We start from the raw sequence: 19,403 nt of genomic DNA on the forward strand, positions 1-19,403 counted from the left end.
GAACCTAACTCCATTGAGATAATAATCTGCCTCCATGTTTCTGCCGCCAAAGTGGATAACCTCACATTTATCTATATTATACTGCATCTGCAACGCATCTGCCCACTCACTCAACCTGTCCAGGTCACCCTGCAACCTCCTAACATCCTCTTCGCAGTACATACTGCCACCCAGCTTTGTGTCATCGTCAAACATGCTAGTGTTGCTTCAAATTACCTCTTCCAAATCATTAATATATATGGTAAACAGTTGTGGCCCCAACACCGAGCCTTGCGGCACTCCACTCGCCACTGCTTGTAATTATGAAAACGACTCGTTTACTCCTATTTTTTGCTTCCTGTCTGCCAACCAATTCTCTATCCATGTCAACACCCTACCCCCAATACCATGTGCTCTATTTTTAGTCACCAAGCTCTCGTGCGGGACCTTATCAAAGGCTTTCTGAAAGTCTAGATACACTACATCCACTGGCTCCACTTCATCCATTTTACTTGTCACGTCCTCAAAAAATTCCAGAAGATTAGTCAAGCATAATTTCTCTTTCACAAATCCACGCTGACTTGGACTTATCCTTTTACTGCTATCCAAATGCACCGTTATTACCTCTTTAATAAATGACTCCAGCATCTTTCCCACCACCGAAGCCAGGCTAACTGGTCTGTAATTCCCCGTTTTCTCTCTCGCTCCTTTCTTGAAAAGTGGGATAACATTAGCTGTCCTCCAATCCTCAGGAACTGATCTTGAATCTATTGAACATTGGAAAATGATCACCAATGCGTTCACTATTTCGAGAGCCACCTCCCCGAGTACCCTGTGATGTAGACCACCAGGCCCTGGGGATTTATCAACATTCAGTCCTATCAGTCTACCCAATACAATTTCTCGCCTAATGAAAATTTATTTCAGTTCCTCTACCCCCCCCCCCCCCCTAGTTCCTCTGATCTGCAGTACATCTGGGAGATTGTTTGTGTGTTTCTTAGTGAAGACAGATCCGAAGTGCCTGTTCAACTCTTCTGCCATTTCCTTGTTACCCATAATAATTTCACCCGTGTCTGCCTTCAAGGGACCCACATTTGACTTTGCTACTCTTTTTTGTCTGCTTAACCTGCTTAAGGACAACCTCCTTCCAGTTGACGAAGCCAATGCTAATACTAAATGCTTGATATTTGCAATCTTTTAATAATTTGGATGATAATAATAATCATATAACTTGGAGCTTGTACCATTACTCTGTTCATGTGTTGCCGCATCTCAATAAAGTACTGATTTTCAAAGTAAAATGTGAGCGTATTCTTTTCTTTCATAAGTTCAAGGATCAGGATTAAGCCATTCGGCCCATCGACTCTAATCCGCCATTCAATCATGGCTGATCTATCTCTCCCTCTCAACCCCATTCTCCACATAACCCCGGACGCCTGTACTGATCAAGAATCTGTGTCAAAACCTCTCTCAAATTCTCCAAAGCAATTTCAGAAAACTGCCTCACAAGTGATCATTACTGCACTGGCATCAATGGTAGCGCACCGGTAGAGACAATAGACAATAGACAATAGGTGCAGGAGTAGGCCATTCGGAGCCAGCACCGCCATTCAATGTGATCATGGCTGATCATTCTCAATCAGTATCCCGTTCCTGCCTTCTCCCCGTACCCCCTGACTCCGCTATCCTTTAGAGCTCTATCTAGCTCTCTCTTGAATGCCTTGCTGCGTCACAGCGCCACAGACCCAGTTTCCATTCTGGCCTCGTGTGCCGTCTCTACGGATGATGCTTGACCACATCCAGTGCTTTGTCGGGGAGGCTTGTTACCAGCAGCAGCATTTCTTGTATCTACTTGCTCGATTTCTCCCCTCCAGAGTCGCTGTTCTCATCAGTAATTCGTCCTTTACCTTGCCTCCTCCCTCTACCTCTAGAAGACCCTCCCATTTGTCAAAACCACAGGGGGATTTTCAATATAGGCGCAGAGCGCTGGCGGAACTGAGCGAGTCAGGCAGCAGCTCTGGAGAACACGGACTGGTGACATTTCCAGCTGGGACCCTTCTTCATATATCAGGGAGTTTGAAAGACTTGTGTTCGAATTTTTTCCTGTTCTCTCTCTTGCCTTCGAAGCTCAGCTGCTCAAATCCAAAGATGACTTGCCTTTTGGTCCTGGTCGCTGGTCTCATTCTCAGCGCCCCTCTGGGTAAGAAAATCAAAACTATTTTGTTGTCCTGCAGTTTAACTGTGGAAAGGCATTTTAGATTCTCAAGTGGGATTGGAATTCTAGGTGAAACATTTAGCCTATGTGTTTGTTAACATGTGGGGAGTTTCTTACTGAATATAATAATAACAAAATAATAATAATAATAGTAATAATCATAATAATAGTAATAATCATAATAATAGTAATAATAATAATAATAATAATAATAATAATAATAATAATAATAATAATAATAATAATAATAATAATAATAATAATAATAATAATAATAATAATAATAATAATATATTTCTTTATTAGTCCCACACCGGGGAAATTTACAGTGTTACAGCAGCAAAGTGGATAGCAAGAGATCATTCATTAGAAATAAAATAAAGATAAAAGGATAAATTGTCATCAGTTTACTGTGTATTCCATAACTGTTACTGGCCTTCCTGACCAGCTTGGCGAGTCTCTTCCCTTCCGCCGCTGAGATGCTGCTGCTCCAGCAGACCACTCCATAGAAGATGGCCGATGCCACCACCGTGTGGTAGAAAGTCCTCAGGTGCGCCCCCTGCACTCCAAAGGACCCGAATCTCCTCAGCAGGAACAGTCTGCTCTGGCCCTTTTTGTGGAGCGCATCGGTGTTTCCGATCCAGTCCAATTTATGGAGTTAGTTATTGTCAAGTCAAGAGAGTTTTATTGTTGTACTAGACTGAGTTAGACGCGTTGGGTTCAAATCTCTCCCTGGGGCAACCCTCCCCCAACTGACGAAGCCCGTTGCCGGGCGGGGAGTGTCTCCCGGGGCCGTGAGCGGGGAAGGGGAGAGGGGGCCACTCACCTCGGCCCCGTGTGGCCAGCACTGCAGCCAGAGCGAGCCGTGGACCAAAGCCTCTCCTGCATCGGTAAACACCCTCCCCAGCCCCACTCCCCTCCACCCACCTCACTCCCGTCCACGCCTCCCCCCACCCCCACTCCCCTCCCCGCATTTCCACTCCCCCATTCCCCTCCCCCCACTCGCACCCACTCCCATCCCCCCACGCTCACTCCCCTCACCCCCACTCCCCTCTCCGTATTTCCCCTCCCCCCCACTCCCCTCCCCATTCCCCTCCCCCACCCCCAATCCCCCACTCCCCCTCACCCCCACTCCCCTCCCCCCATTCCCCACCCACTCCCATCCCCCCACGCTCACTCCCCTCCCCCCATCACCCCCACCCCACTCCCCTCCCCTCCCCCCACGCCCATCCCCCCACGCTCACTCCCCTCCCCCCATCACCATAATAATAATAATAATAATAATAATAATAATAATAATAATAATAATAATAATAATAATAATAATAATAATAATAATAATAATAATAATAATAATAATTTATTTCTTTATTAGTCCCACACCGGGGAAATTTGCAGTGTTACAGCAGCAAAGTGGATAGCAAGAGATCATTCATTATAAATAAAATAAAGATAAAAGTATAAATTGTCATCAGTTTACTGTGTATTCCTTAACTGTTACTGTTGACTCGTGTGCTGGGAGCAGTGCTGGTTGTGCAGTCTCACAGCAGCGGGAAGGAAGGACCTCCGATATCTCTCCTTCATGCACTTGGGGTGAAGGAGTCTGTCACTGAAAGACCTACTCAGTGCAGTGACAGTGTCCTGCATGGGGTGGGAGTCGTTGTCCAGCAGCGATGTTATCTTTGCCGTCGTCCTCCTCTCTCCCACCGCCTGCACTGAGTCGAGGGGGCAACCCAGGACAGAGCTGACCTTCCTGACCAGCCTGTCGAGTCTCTTCCCTTCCGCCGCTGAGATGCTGCTGCTCCAGCAGACCACTCCATAGAAGATGGCCGATGCAACCACCGTGTGGTAGAAAGTCCTCAGGTGCGCCCCCTGCACTCCAAAGGACCCGAGTCTCCTCAGCAGGAACAGTCTGCTCTGGCCCTTTTTGTAGAGCGCATCGGTGTTTGCGATCCAGTCCAATTTATGGAGTTAGTTATTGTCAAGTCAAGAGTGTTTTATTGTTGTACTAGACTGAGGTAGACTCGTTGTGTCCAAATCTCTCCCTGGGGCAACCCTCTCCCAACTGACGAAGCCCGTTGCCGGGCGGGGAGTGTCTCCCGGGTCCGTGGGCGGGCGAGGGGGGACTGGGAAGGGGAGAGGGGGCCACTCACCTCGGCCCCGTGCGGCCAGCACTGCAGCCAGAGCGAGCCGTGGATCAAAGCCTCTCCTGCATCGGTCAGCACCCTCTCCTCTACCCCTCCCCCACCCCCACTCCCCCCCCCCCACTCCCCTCCCCATTCCCCTCCCCCCACCCCCACTTCCTTTTACCCCTCACCCACCCCACCCCACTCCCCTCCCCCCCACCCCCACTACCCTCCCCGCTCCCCCCACCCCCAACCCCACTCCACCCCACTTCCCTCCCCACACCCCCACCCCGACTCCCCTCCCCCCACCTCCACTTCCCTCCACCCTCCGCGCACCCCCAACCCCACCCCCCCCAATTCCCTCCACCCCTCCCCACACCCCCAACCCTACTCCCCCCCAATTCCATCCACCCTTCCACCCACCCCCACTCCCCTCCTCCCACCCCCACTCCACTCCTCCCACCACCCCTACCCCAATCCCCCCACCCCACTCCGCTCCCCTCCCCTCCCCCTACCCCCACTCCCCTCCGTAAACGAATGGGCGGTATTGAACGACTTTTTTTAACAGAATCTATCAAATAAAAATGTTTTTTTATTATATTTAAGCTGATTTTTTTTTGAACGAGAAAACTTTAAACAAACGGGGTTTTTTTCAGGGCGTTGTTTTAAAAAAATCTATTTGGTGAAACAAAAGTGTTATTTTAACGTCTTTTTTAAATGAGGAAGTAATTTTTTCGGGTTTTTTAGCAGTTTTATTTAACTGATTTTTAAAAAATATTCGAATAAATCTAATCCGTGAAATAAATGCAGGAAATACTAGATGCAGGAAACATGTTCTCAATGTTGGGCGAATCCAGAACCAGGGGCCACACACACACAGTCTTAGAATAAAGGGGAGGCCATTTAAAACTGAGGTGAGAAGCAACTTTTTCACCCAGAGAATTTGTTGTGAATTTGTGGAATTCTCTGCCACAGAGGGCAGTGGAGGCCAAATCACTGGATGGATTTGAGAGAGAGTTATATAGAGCTCTAGGGGCTAGTGGAATCAAGGGGTATGGGGAGAAGGCAGGCACGGGTTACTGATTGTGGATGATCAGCCATGATCACAATGAATGGCGGTGCTGGCTCGAAGCCTCCTATTTTCTATGTTTCTAAATTGTTCTTTTTTTAAATCAATAGAAATGAGAAAAAATATTTTTTTTCAGTGGGAAGGGCAGGAGAGGCCCCAAACGTGCAACACGGACCATTTGGGCGTCGAGCGCCACCGAAGGACTTTTTTTAAAGAATCTTTAAAATATATATATTTTTTAATTATTCAAGCTTTTTTTTTTAAATGAGAAAACCGTAAACAAACGGGCGGGACTGAACGACTTTATTTTTAAGACAGAATCTTTCAAATAAAACAATCTTCTTTTTATATTTAATCCAATTTTTTTTAAATGAGAAAACTTTAAACAAACAGTTTTTTTTAAAGGCCGTTGTTTTAAAAATCTATTCCGTGAAAGGAAAGTGTTTTTTTAACGCCTTTTTTTAAAATGAGAAAGTATTTTTTCGAGTTTTTAGCGGTCTTTTTCAATTGATAATTTAAAAAAAAAATCGAATAAATGAAATCCGTGAAATAAATCGTTCTTTAAATGAGAAACCAGCATCAGCAGTTCCTTCTTACACACACACACACACACACACACGCACGTACACACGCACACACACACGCACAGACACATTAAGGTACACATAAAACAAACAATAACAGTGCTAAAAGGCAAAACTATAAGTGTGTAGATAGTTTAGATACTACTTTGGCAGTGTTTAGGAGAGTGCTGGTCGCTGGTCGGCACGGACTCGGTGGGCCGAATGGCCTGTGTTTACGTGCTATAAACATCAGAGGGCTCGACAGTGCTATTGTGCAGGAAGGAACTGCAGGTGTCGGTTTACACCGAAAATAGACACAAAGTGCTGGAGTAACTCAGCGGGACTGGCAGCTCGGTGAAAACGAGTTACAGACAACGAGACTCAACAAGGCCTCTTTCAAGCCAGTACAACCACTCGGATGGGGGAGGGTCTCGACCAAAACATCACCTCTACCTCTTCTCCAGAGAGGCTAGCCTGACCCGCTGAGTTACTCCAGCATTTTGTGTCGGGACTGTTCTATGTTTATTGAAAGGAGTTGCTCGTTTTCAGAGCAGCCGCAGAATGAGCTACAGGTGTCTCTCACACAACTTTCCCTGTTCTCATGTGCAGGTAACTGTTTGCGGTGTTACTCCTGCCAACCATCAACGAACAGATGCGTGACCAATTATGTTACATGCTCTGGGAATGACGAGCAATGCTATCTTGGGGTTGGGAAGACTGGTAAGTAAGAACCAATTTGAGATGCACACCTCTAGCTTAGCTTGGTTTAGAGATACAGCGCGGAAACATTCCCCCCCAAGCCTTTGTGTGAAAAGGTTACCCCCGCCGATTCCTATTAAATCTTATCCCCTTCACCTTAAACCTATGTCCTCTGGTGCTCAGTTTCCCTACTCTGGGCAAGAGACTCTGTGCATCTACCCGATCTATTCCTCTCATGATTTTATACACCTCTATAAGATCACCCCTCATCCTCCTGCGCTCCAAGGAATGGAGACCCAGTCTACTCAACCTCTCCCTGTAGCTCACAACCACTAGTCCTGGCAAAGATGTAAAGACTGTACATTTCTGTGAATCAATTGCCGATTTACTCATAAAAATGTGAAAACAATAGACAATAGACAATAGGTGCAGGAGGAGGCCATTCAGCCCTTCGAGCCAGCACCGCCATTCATTGTGATCATGGCTGATCATTCTCAATCAGTACCCCGTTCCTGCCTTCTCCCCATACCCCCTGACTCCGCTATCCCTAAGAGCTCTATCTAGCTCTCTCTTGAATGCATTCAGAGAATTGGGCTCCACTGCCTTCTGAGGCAGAGAATTCCACAGATTCACAACTCTCTGACTGAAAACGTTTTTCCTCATCTCAGTTCTAAATGGCCTACCCCTTATTCTTAAACTGTGGCCCCTTGTTCTGGACTCCCCCAACACTGGGAACATGTTTCCTGCCTCTAACGTGTGCAACCCCTTAATAATCTTATACATTTCGATAAGATCCCCTCTCATCCTTCTAAATTCCACTGTATACGAGCCTAGTCGCTCCAGTCTTTCAACTTGTGACAGTCCCGCCATTCCGGGAATTAACCTAGTAAACCTACGCTGCACGCCCTCAATAGCAAGAATATCCTTCCTCAAATTTGGAGACCAAAACTGCACACAGTACTCCAGGTGCAGTCTCACTGGGGCCCTGTACAACTGCAGAAGGACCTCTTTGCTCCTATAATCAACTCCCCTTATTATGAAGGCCAACATTCCATTGACTTTCATCAATGCCTGCTGTGCCTGCATGCTTCCTTTCAGTGACTGATGAACTAGGACACCCAGATCTCGTTGTACGTCCCCTTTTCCTAACATGACACCATTCAGATAATACTCTGCCTTCCTATTCTTATCACCAAAGTGGATAACCTCACACTTATCCACATTAAACTGCATCTGCCATGCATCCGCCCACTCACACAACATGTCCAAGTCACGCTGCAACCTCATAGCATCTTCCTCACAGTTCAATCTACCACTCAGCTTTGTATCATCAGCAAATTTGCTAATGGTACTTTTAATCCCCTCGTCCAAGTCATTAATGTATCTTGTAAATAGCTGCAGTCCCAGCACCGAGCCTTGCGGTACCCCACTAGTTACTGCCTGCCATTCTGAAAGGGAACCATTTATCCCCACTCTTTGCTTTCTGTCTGTCAACCAATTTTCTATCCATGTCAGTAACCTACCTCTAATTTTGTTCTAATTTGTGCTCTAATTTTGCCCACTAATCTCCTATGTGGAACATTGTCGAAGGCTTTCTGAAAGTCAAGGTACACCACATCCACCGGCTCTCCCCTGTCAATTTTCCTGGTTACATCCTCAAAGAATTCCAGAAGATTAGTCAAGCATTAATTCCCCTTTGTAAATCCACGCTGACTCGGAATGATCCTGTTACTACTATCCAAATGCTCCGCAATTTCATCTTTTATAATTGACTCCAGCATCTTCCCCACCACTGATGTAAGACGAACTGGTCTATAATTTCCCGTTTTCGCTCTCCCTCCTTTCTTAAAAAGTGGGACAACATTAGCTACCCTCCAATCCACAGGAATTGATCCTGAATCTATAAAACATTGGAAAATGATCACCAATGCGTCCACAATTTCTAGCGCCACCTCCTTAAGTAAACTGGGATGCAGACCATCGGGCCCTGGGGATTTATCAGCCTTCAGTCCCATCAGTCTACCCAACACCATTTCCTGCCTAATGTGGATTTCCTTCAGTTCCTCCGTCACCCTAGGATCTCTTGCCACTAGAACATCTGGGAGATTGCTTGTATCTTCCTTAGTGAAGACAGATCCAAAGTACTGGTTCAACTCGTCTGCCATTTCCTTGTTCCCCATAATAAATTCCCCTGCTTCTGTCTTTAAGGGACTCACATTTGCCTTGACTATTTTTTTCCTCTTTACATACCTAAAAAATCTTTTATCCTCCTTTATGTTATTGGCTAGTTTATGCTCGTAACTCATCTTTTCTCCCCGTATTGCCTTCTTAGTCATCTTCTGTTGCTCTTTAAAAGAGTCCCAATCTTCTGGCTTCCCACTCTTCTTTGCTTTGTTGTACTTCTTCTCTTTTATTTTTATGCTGTCCTTGACTTCCATTGTCATCCACGGGTGCCTCTTACTCCCCTTAGGATCTTTCCTCCTCTTTGGGATAAATTGATCCTGCAACTTCTGCATTATTCCCAGGAATACCTGCCACTCCTGTTCCACCATCTTCCCTGCGAGGGCCTCTTTCCAGTCAATTCAGGCCAGCTCCTGCCTCATGCCTCTGTAATCCCCTTTGCTGCACTGTAATACTGACACTTCCGATTTTCTCTTCTCCCTCTCAAAACCCAGTGGGATTCACAGAGAGGGTGGTGCGTGTGTGGAACAGCAGTTGGACAGGTACATGGATAGGACAAGTTTTGGGGGGGGGGGATATGGACTAAGCGCAGGCAGGTGGGACTAGTATAGCTGGGACATGTTGGCCGGTGTGGGCAAGTTGGGCCGAAGGGCCTGTTTCCACGCTGTAGCACTCTAAAATGGTACATGAACTATGAACACAGAAATTATTTAACTGTCCATTCTGTTTCTCCAGCTGGTGTAACGGTTTACGGCGCTGGATGTGTTGTTCCTGCTGGTTGTGGTTTTCAGCAAGATATTGAAGGAGTTTCAGTCTCTATCCACTGTTGTAATACTGACCTCTGCAACGCGAGTGACCAAGTTAAATTATCTCTTGTGCTGTTCCCTGCTCTGTTGTCAGTCTGGTTTGCAATATTTATGTGAAGCAAATGCATAATAATAATGCACCGTGTAAACGTCCGGGTGCATGCTATATGGAAATTCCTCAAATTTCCAATTCACCTTTTTTCTGGTATTGATTTGAATGATGCTTTTGTGATGATTACATGCATACAGCTTTAGTAACTCCAACAGAAGGCAGTGGAGGCCGAGGGAATTGAATTTGTAAGGCAGACATAGATAGATTCTTGATTAGTGCGGGTGTCAGGGGTTGTGGGGACAAGGCAGGAGAATGGGGTTAGGAGGGAGAGATAGATCAGCCATGATTCAGTGACGGAGTAGATTCGATGGGCCGAATGGCCTAACTCTTCTCCTATCACCTGCTGTATGACTTATGCCCTTATGACACTGGGTTAATCTCGGGAGGCTGGACAAGCATGTTACGCAGGCACCGCTTGGACAACCTCCTTCCAGTTGACAAAGCCAATGCTAATAAACAATGCTTGATATTTGAAACCTTTTAATAATTTGGATGATAATGATAATTATATAACTTGTAGCTTGTATCATTACTCTGTTCATCTGTTGTAGCATCTCAATAAAGTACTGATTTTCAAAAGAAAATGTGAGCGTATTCCTTTCTTTCATAAGTTCCGGGACCAGGATTAAGCCACTCGGCCCATCGAGTCTACTCCGCCATTCAATCATGGCTGATCTTTCCCTCCCTCTCAACCCCATTCTCCATATAACCCCGGACGCCTGTACTGATCAAGAATCTGTGTCAAAGCCTCTCTCAAATTCTCCAAAGCAATTTCAGAAAACTGCCTCACATGTGATCATTACTGCACTGGCATCAATGGTGGCGCACCGGTAGAGACAATAGACAATAGACAATCGGTGCAGGAGTAGGCCATTCGGAGCCAGCACCGCCATTCAATGTGATCATGGCTGATTTCTCTATCTTCAAGAAATCAAGTTGCAAAGGAAATCATTGGTTGCCCACTGCCCTCTCTAGAGGAACTTTACCCCGTCCGCAGCCTCAGCAGAGCAGCCAACATCCTGAGGGATCCTTCCCACCCTGGCTCAAGTCAAGAGAGGGGGCCACTCACCTCGGCCCCGTGTGGCCAGCACATTGAATGGCGGTGCTGGTTCGAAGGGCCGAATGGCCTACTCCTGCGTCTATTGTCTATTGTGTCCCTCCACATCCACTCTATCCGGGCCTTTCACTATTTGGTAAAGTTTCAATGAGTTTCCCCCCCCCCACCTCATCTTTCTAAACTCCAGCGAGTACAGGCCCAGTGCTGACAAACGCTCGTCGTATGTTAACCCACACATCCCTAGGATGCTGGTTCAAACCGAAGGCAAACACACAAGCTGGTGGATGCACGGGTTACTTGAAGATAGAGAAATCAAAATCCGTACCACTGCACGAAAGCTGCCCAAGCTAAACACCAGGTGCTGTTCCTCCAATTTGTGTTTGGCCCAAAGATAACAGAGCAGAGCAAGGTACACCACTCGACCCTAAAACCCGTAGTACGTCAAGGCCCCATTTTAGTTTGCAGGAACCTGCAGAAACATTTAAAAGAAAAATAACAAAAACCTGTGAATTGATAGATGAGATATATTCTGCATTTTAATGGTGTCATCACACATACTGTTCCCCCATAACACTGATTACTCTTCGAGAGGCGGGTTTTGCTTACTAGAATGGCGCCTTTGCGTACTGCACTTCAGTACGGGCGATTTCAACATAGAAAATAGGTGCAGGAGTAGGCCATTCGGCCCTTCGAGCCTGCACCGCCATTCAATATGATCATGGCTGATCATCCAACTCAGTATCCCGTACCTGCCTTCCCTCCATACCCCCTGATCCCTTTAGCCACAAGGGCCACATCTAACTCCCCCTTAAATATAGCCAATGAACTGGCCTCAACTACCTTCTGTGGCAGAGAATTCCACAGATTCACCACTCTCAGTGTGAAAAAAACCTTTCTCATCTCGGTCCTAAAAGACTTCCCCCTTATCCGTAAACTGTGACCCCTTGTTCTGGACTTACCCAACATCGGGAACAATCTTCCTGAATCTAGCCTGTCCAACCCCTTAAGAATTTTGTAAGTTTCTATAAGATGCCCCCTCGTTCTTCTAAATTCCAGCGAGTACAAGCCGAGTCTATCCAGTCTTTCTACATATGAAAGTCCTGCCATCCCAGGAATCAATCTGGTGAACCTTCTCTGCACTCCCTCTAAGGCAAGCACAGAGAAGTACAAGATGAACAGTGAGTGGTTCATCTTGCTCCTCCAGTATCTTTGTTTGTTTAGCCTCACTCTGACGGGGGAGGAGGATCAGGACAAAGTTCAGTGTGGGATTGCGAGAGGGAGTTAAAGTGCCGAGCAGCACTTCCAAAGGGGATCGGGTATCTTCGGAGAGCAAGTTTAGATTAGAGACACAGCGTGGAAACAGGCCCTTCGGCCCACCGAGTCCGCACTGACCAGCAATGCCCGCATACTTAACACTATCCCCCCCCCCCACACGCACACACATGGAACGATTTAAGGGCCTGTCCCACTTAGGGGATTTTAAGGCGACTGCCGGTGACTAGGCTGTCGCCGACCGTTTGTCGGGGCGTGATCGTGAGGAGTCTTCAATGAATCGCAGCTGATCTCGGCGCGTAAAGCAGGGAGTGAGGAGGATAGAAAAAGCCTGCAAAACGATATAGATAAGCTAGGAGAGTGGGCAGCGACTTGGCAGATGAAATTTAATACTGATAAATGTGAAGTTATGCATTTTGGGGGGGAAATCATAAAGAAAGTTATTTTCTAAATGGGGAGGAGCTGCGTGGTAATACAACGCAAAGGGACCTGGGGGTCACCCAGCCTGCGTTTGGTCTCGCCGATGGTCTCGGCGCTGTGAGGCAGCAACTCTACCGCTGTGCCACCGTGCTGCCCTGAATCTCCCCGTATCTGTTGAAATGCAAAAACAAGTTGCGGCAGGGAGATTGCTCCTGGCAGCTCAGAAACGGGTTCTGCTGCTTGTTTCACTGCCTTCACTCACAGCAGTCCACCGTGGGAGGACGTGCCCTGTTCCACTTGAAACTAATTGGAAATCTGAATCGAAACAGAAGGCAGCAAAAAGGTTGTTCAGGTAGTTTGGGAAAAGACACAACGTGCTGGAGTAACTCAGCGGGTCAGATAGCATCTGTGGAGAACAAGGATAGGTGACGTTTCACAGAGTGCTGGAGTAACACAGCGGGTCAGGCAGCATCTGTGGAGAACGTGGATAGGTGACGTTTCACAGAGTGCTAGAGTAACTCAGCGGACCAGGCAGCATCTCTGGAGAACATGGATAGGTGACGTTAGACAGAGTCCTGGAGAAACTCGGCAGGTCGGGCAGCATCTCTGGAGAGAAGGTATGGGTGAAGTTTTGGGTCAAGACCTGATACGTCACCTATTCCTTTTCTCCAGAGATGCTGCCTGACCCATTGAGGCACTCCAGCTTTCTGTGTCTATTTTATATGTCAGGATCTTGACCCAAACTTGGACCCTTGACCACTCTAACTCCAGAGATGATCAATTTTGAAAAATATTGCTCAAGTTTCTCCAGTAAAACGATTGAAGGGGATTACCAGCCTTGCTTACCTTGAACAGATTTGCAATAGTTTTCATTTGTTTGTCTGAAAGATACAGGGCGGAAATGGGCGCTTCGTGCCACCGAGTCCCCGCCGACCGGCGATCCCCGCACACGAACACACGAGGGACAATTTTACATTTACACCGATCAGCCAAAACATTATGACTACAGATAGGCGAAGTGAATAACATTGGTTATCTTGTTACAATGGCACCTGTCAAGGGGTGGGATATATTAGGCAGCAAGTGAACAGTCAGTTTTTGAAGTTGATGTAGCAGTAGCAGCAGCAATCAGCAGTAGCAGCAGCAATCAGCAGTAGCAGCAGCAATCAACAGTAGCAGCAGCAATCAGCAGTAGCAGCAGCAGCAGCAGCAATCAGCAGTAGCAGCAGCAGCAAGCAGCAGTAGCAGCAGTAGCAAGCAGCAGCAAGCAGTGTGGGGATTGTGTGGAGTAAGGAGTAAGACCTGTGTGATCTCCCGGACTAGTTTCGATCGCCTAGCTTGGGGTCGGAGAGGAATTTCCCGGATTTTTTCCCAAATTGGCCTGGGTTTTTTATCCGGTTTTTCGCCTCTCCCAGGAGATCACTCAGTTCTTTTGGGTGGGCGGTTGGAGCGGTTGGAGTAGCGGCCGGGCGGTAGGTTTAGTAACTGAGCGCGGGGCTTTGTTTGGAGAGTATGACTGCCAGTGCAGTTTTTTGTTCTGGGTGTCAGATGTGGGGAATCTGGGAGTCTGATAGTCTTCCAGACATCCACATCTGCGCCAGGTGTGACGAGATGGGGCTCCTAAGGGACCGTATTAGGAACCTGGAGCGGCAGATTGATGACCTCCGTCTGATCAGGGAGAGTGAGGAGGTTATAGATAGGAGTTACAGGGAGGTGGTCACTCCTAGACCGCGGGAGGTAGACAAGTGGGTCACTGTTAGGGGGGGCAAGGAACAGAGGCAGGGACTAGGGAGTACCCCGGTGGCTGTACCCCTTGGAAATAAGTACTCCTGTTTAAGTACTGTTGGGGGGGACAGCCTACCTGGGGGCAACGACGGTGCCCGGGCCTCTGGCAAGGAGTCCGGCCCTGTTGCTCAGAAGGGTAGGGAAAGGAAGAGGAGAGCAGTAGTAATAGGGGACTCTATAGTGAGGGGGTCAGATAGGCGTTTCTGTGGACGCAGTCGGGAGACCCGGATGGTGGTTTGCCTCCCTGGTGCCGGTGTCCGGGATGTGTCTGAGCGTGTCCAGGATATCCTTAAAGGGGAGGGAGAGGAGCCAGAGGTCGTGGTACATATAGGTACCAACAATATAGGTAGGATAAGGGAAGAGGTCCTGAAAAGAGAATTCAGGGGGCTAGGAAGAGAGTTAAAAAAAAGGACTTCCAAAGTAATAATCTCAGGCTTACTGCCTGTGCCACGCGATAGTGAGAATAGGAATGGAGTGAGGTGGAGGATAAATACGTGGCTGAGGAACTGGTGCAGGGAGCAGGGTTTCAAGTTTCTGGATCATTGGGACCTCTTCTGGGGGAAGTATGACTTGTACAAAAAGGACGGGTTGCATCTGAACCCGAGGGGAACCAATATCCTGGCGGGGAGATTTGCTAAAATAACTGCGGAGACTTTAAACTAGTACGGTTGGGGGGAGGGACTCAAACACAGATAGCTAATAGGCAGTGTGTGAGGCAGGAGGCAGAAAAGGGAAACACTCAGACCCAATATGTAGGAGAGAAAGAAGGGAAAAGAAATAAACTGAGAATAAGAAATGATGGGTCCCTTAAATGTGTATATTTTAATGCTAGGAGCATTGTAAGAAAGGTGGATGAGCTTGGAGCCTGGATTGACATCTGGAAGTATGATGTTGTGGCGATCAGTGAAACATGGTTGCAGGAGGGTTGCGATTGGCAATTAAATATTCCAGGATTTCATTGTTTCAGATGTGATAGAATCGGAGGGGCAAGAGGTGGGGGTGTTGCATTGCTTGTCAGGGAGGATATCACAGCAGTGCTTTGGCAGGACAGACTAGAAGGCTCGATTAAGGAGGCTGTTTGGGTGGAACTCAGAAATGAGAAAGGTTTAGCAACACTTATAGGGGTGTATTATAGACCGCCAAATAGGGAACGAGAATTGGAAGAGCAAATATGTAAGGAGATAGCAGATATTAGTAGTAAGCACAGAGTGGTGATTGTGGGTGATTTCAATTTTCCGTATATAGACTGGGAATCACATTCTGTTAAAGGGCTGGATGGTTTGGAGTTTGTAAAATGTGTGCAGGATAGTTTTTTGCAGCAATACGTAGAGGTGCCTACCAGAGAAGGGGCAGTGTTGGACCTCCTGTTAGGAAATGAGATGGGTCAGGTGACGGAGGTATGTGTTGAGGAGCACTTTGGGTCTAGTGATCATAATGCCATTAGTTTCAATATCATTATGGAGAAGGTCAAATCTGGACCAAGGGTTGAGATTTTGGATTGGAGAAAGACTAATTTTGAGGAGATGAGAAAGGATTTAAAAGGAGTGAAATGGAAATTGTTGTTTTATGAAAAGGATATAATAGAGAAATGGAGGATATTTAAAGGTGAAATTTTGAGAGTACAGAGTCTTTATGTCCCTGTTTGGTGGAAAGGAAAGAATAATAATTTGAAAGAGCCGTGGTTTTCCAGGGAAATTGGACACTTGGTTCGGAAAAAGAGGGAGACATACAATAAATATAAGCGGCAGGGAGTAAATGAGGTGCTTGAGGAATATAAAGAATGTAAAAGGAATCTTAAAAAGGAAATTAGAAAAGCAAAAAAAAGATATGAGGCTATTTTGGCAAGTAATGTAAACGTAAACCCCAAGGGGTTCTACAGATATGTCAATAGCAAAAGGATAGTGAGGGATAAAATTGGTCCATTAGAGAGTCAGAGTGGACAGCTATGTGCTGAGCCGGAAGAAATGGGGGAGATATTAAACAATTTCTTTTCTTCGGTATTTACCGAGGAGAAGGATATTGAATTATGTGAGGTAAGCGAAACAAGTAGAGTAGTGATGGAAATTAGGATGATTAAAGAAGAGGAGGTACGGACACGTTTGAAGAATATAAAAGTGGATAAGTCTCCAGGTCCTGATAGGATATTCCCTAGGACATTGAGGGAAGTTAGTGCAGAAATAGCAGGGGCTATGACGGAAATATTTCAAACGTCATTAGAAACAGGGATGGTGCCGGAAGATTGGCGCATTGCGCATGTTGTGCCATTGTTTAAAAAAGGTTCTAAAAGTAAACCTAGCAATTATAGACCTATTAGTTTGACGTCTGTGGTGGGAAAATTAATGGAAAAGATACTTAGGGACAATATATATAATTATTTGGATAATCAAGGCCTGATTAGAAACAGTCAACATGGATTTGTGCCTGGAAGGTCATGTTTGACTAATCTTCTTGAATTTTTTGAAGAGGTTACCAGGGAAATTGATAAGGGCAAGGCTGTGGATGTTGTCTATATGGACTTCAGTAAGGCATTTGACAAGGTTCCACATGGAAGGTTGATTAAGAAGGTTAAATCGTTGGGTATTAATAGTGAGGTTGCAAGATGGATTCAACAATGGCTGAATGGGAGATACCAGAGGGTAACGGTTGACAATTGTATGTCAGGTTGGAGGCCAGTGTATAGTGGAGTGCCCCAAGGATCTGTGTTGGGTCCACTGTTGTTTGTCATTTACATTAATGATCTGGATGATGGTGTGGCAAATTGGATTAGTAAATATGCAGATGATACTAAGATAGGTGGAGTAGTTGATAGTGAGGTAGATTTTCAAAGTCTACAGAGAGACTTGGGCCTTTTGGAAGGGTGGGCTGAAAGATGGCAGATGGAGTTTAATGCTGATAAGTGTGAGGTGCTGCATTTTGGTAGGACAAATCAAAATAGGACGTACAGGGTAAATGGTAGGGAATTGAGGAATGCAGTGGAACAGAGGGATCTGGGAATAACTGTGCATTGTTCCCTGAAGGTGGAATCTCATGTGGATAGGGTGGTGAAGAAGGCGTTTGGTATACTTGCCTTTATAAATCAGAGCATCGAGTATAGAAGTTGGGATGTAATGTTGAAATTGTACAGGGCATTGGTGAGGCCGAATCTGGAGTATGGTGTGCAGTTCTGGTCGCCAAATTATAGGAAGGATGTCGACAAAATGGAGAGGGTACAGAGGAGATTTACTAGAATGTTGCCTGGGTTTCAGCATTTAGGCTACAGAGAGAGGTTGAACAGGTTGGGTCTTTATTCTTTGGAGCGTAGAAGGTTGAGGGGGGACTTGATAGAGGTTTTTAAAATTATGAGAGGGACGGACAGAGTTGACGTGGGTAGGCTTTTCCCTTTGAGAGTGGGGAAGATTCCAACAAGGGGACATAGCTTCAGAATTGAGGGACAAAGGTTTAGGGGTAACATGAGGGGGAACTTCTTTACTCAGAGGGTTGTGGCTGTATGGAATGGGCTTCCGGTGGAAGTGGTGGAGGCTGGCTCGATTTTATTATTTAAGAGTAAATTGGATAGGTATATGGATAGGAGGGGATTGGAGGGTTATGGTCTGAGTGCAGGTAGATGAGACTAGGTCAGGGAGAATGGTCGGCGTGGACTGGTAGGGCCGGACAGGCCTGTTTCCATGCTGTAGTTGTTATATGTTATATGTGATGTGTTGGATGCAGGAGAAATGGACAGGAGTAAAGACCTGAGCGACTTTGACAAGGGCCAAATTGTTCTGTCCAGACGACTGGATCAGAGCATCTGTGAAACGGCAAGGCTTGTGGGGTGCTCCCGGTCAGCAGTGGTGAGTACCGACCAACAGTGGTCCGAGGAGGGACAGACCACAAACCGGCGACAGGCAGGGTGTTGGGCGCCCAAGGCTCATCGATGCGCGAGGGCAACGAAGACTATCCCATCTGGTCCGAACCGACAGAAGGGCGACTGTGGCACAAGTCACAGAAAATTTCAATGGTGGTGACGGGAGGAATGTGTCACAATACACAGCGCATCGCACCCTGCTGCGTGTGGGGCTGCACATGGAGGACCAACAGCATATTAGGCAGGTGGGCATCGTGCTTTGGCTGATCAGTATATAACCAAGCGAATTAACCTTCAAATCCGTCCGTCTTTGGAGTGTGGGAGGAAGCCCACGCCCTGCAAGTCCTGGGATGGCAGGACTTTCATATGAAGAAAGACTGGATAGACTCGGCTTGTACTCGCTGGAATTTAGAAGATTGAGGGGGGATCTTATAGAAACTTACAAAATTCTTAAGGGGTTGGACAGGCTAGATGCAGGAAGATTGTTCCCAAACTTGTATTAACCATCTGTTGTTGAATAAGGTTAACATAAATAGTAAGTTGCTAGACCAAGTGGACCCGTTGGGCCCAAACCTCCCCGGCATTGGTGCAGCATCCTCTCCTCCCTCCCCCTCCCCTCCTCGCCCCACCCTCCCCCAGCTGGTCAGGCAGTATCTCTGGAGAGAAGGAATGGGTGACGTTTTGGGTCGAGACCCCTCTTCAGACTGATGTGAGGGAGGGAGGGGGGGGGGGGGGCGGGACAAAGATAGGATGTAGTCGGAGACAGGAAAACTAGTGGGAGAACTTGGAATGGAGAGGGGATGGAGGAGAGGGAAAGCAGGGACTATCTGAAGTTAGAGAAGTCAATGTTCATACCGCTGGGGTGTTCATACCGCAGGACACAAAGGTCAGACTGGGAGTGGGAGGGGGAGTTGAAGTGCTGAGCCACCGGGAGATCAGGTCGGTTGAGACGGACTGAGCGGAGGTGTTGAGCGAAATGATCGCCGAGCCTGCGCTTGGTCTCGCCAATGTGGAGAAGTTGACATCTGGAGCAGCGGATACAGTAGATGAGGTTGGAGGAGATGCAAGTGAGGGGAAATTTGTGTGTGTGAGTGTGTGAGTGTGTGGGGGAGGGGTTAGTTACCAGCACCTGCATTTCCTTGTAACTACTTCCTTGATTCCTTCTCTCCATAGATACTGACTGACCCATTTTAGGTAAAATCAGTGTTTCGTATCTATATTTTTCGTAATTACTCAATTTCGCAATTATCATCTCTTCCAGTTATTCATTAGACA

The 19,403-nt window shown here is 46.9% G+C and overlaps 1 protein-coding gene across 1 annotated transcript; it reads left to right on the forward strand.

Moving 5' to 3' along the window:
* Positions 1–1,999: 1,999 nt before the first annotated feature.
* Positions 2,000–10,297, forward strand: LOC144602677 (prostate stem cell antigen-like). The gene is made up of 3 exons (XM_078415809.1): positions 2,000–2,179; positions 6,562–6,672; positions 9,568–10,297. The coding sequence occupies exons 1-3, from the start codon at positions 2,128–2,130 to the stop codon at positions 9,753–9,755; spliced, it is 351 nt and encodes a 116-aa protein (XP_078271935.1). The 5' UTR covers positions 2,000–2,127; the 3' UTR covers positions 9,756–10,297.
* Positions 10,298–19,403: the final 9,106 nt, after the last annotated feature.

The sequence above is a fragment of the Rhinoraja longicauda genome, chromosome 19, assembly GCF_053455715.1.
Source record: "Rhinoraja longicauda isolate Sanriku21f chromosome 19, sRhiLon1.1, whole genome shotgun sequence".
NCBI lineage: Eukaryota > Metazoa > Chordata > Chondrichthyes > Rajiformes > Arhynchobatidae > Rhinoraja > Rhinoraja longicauda.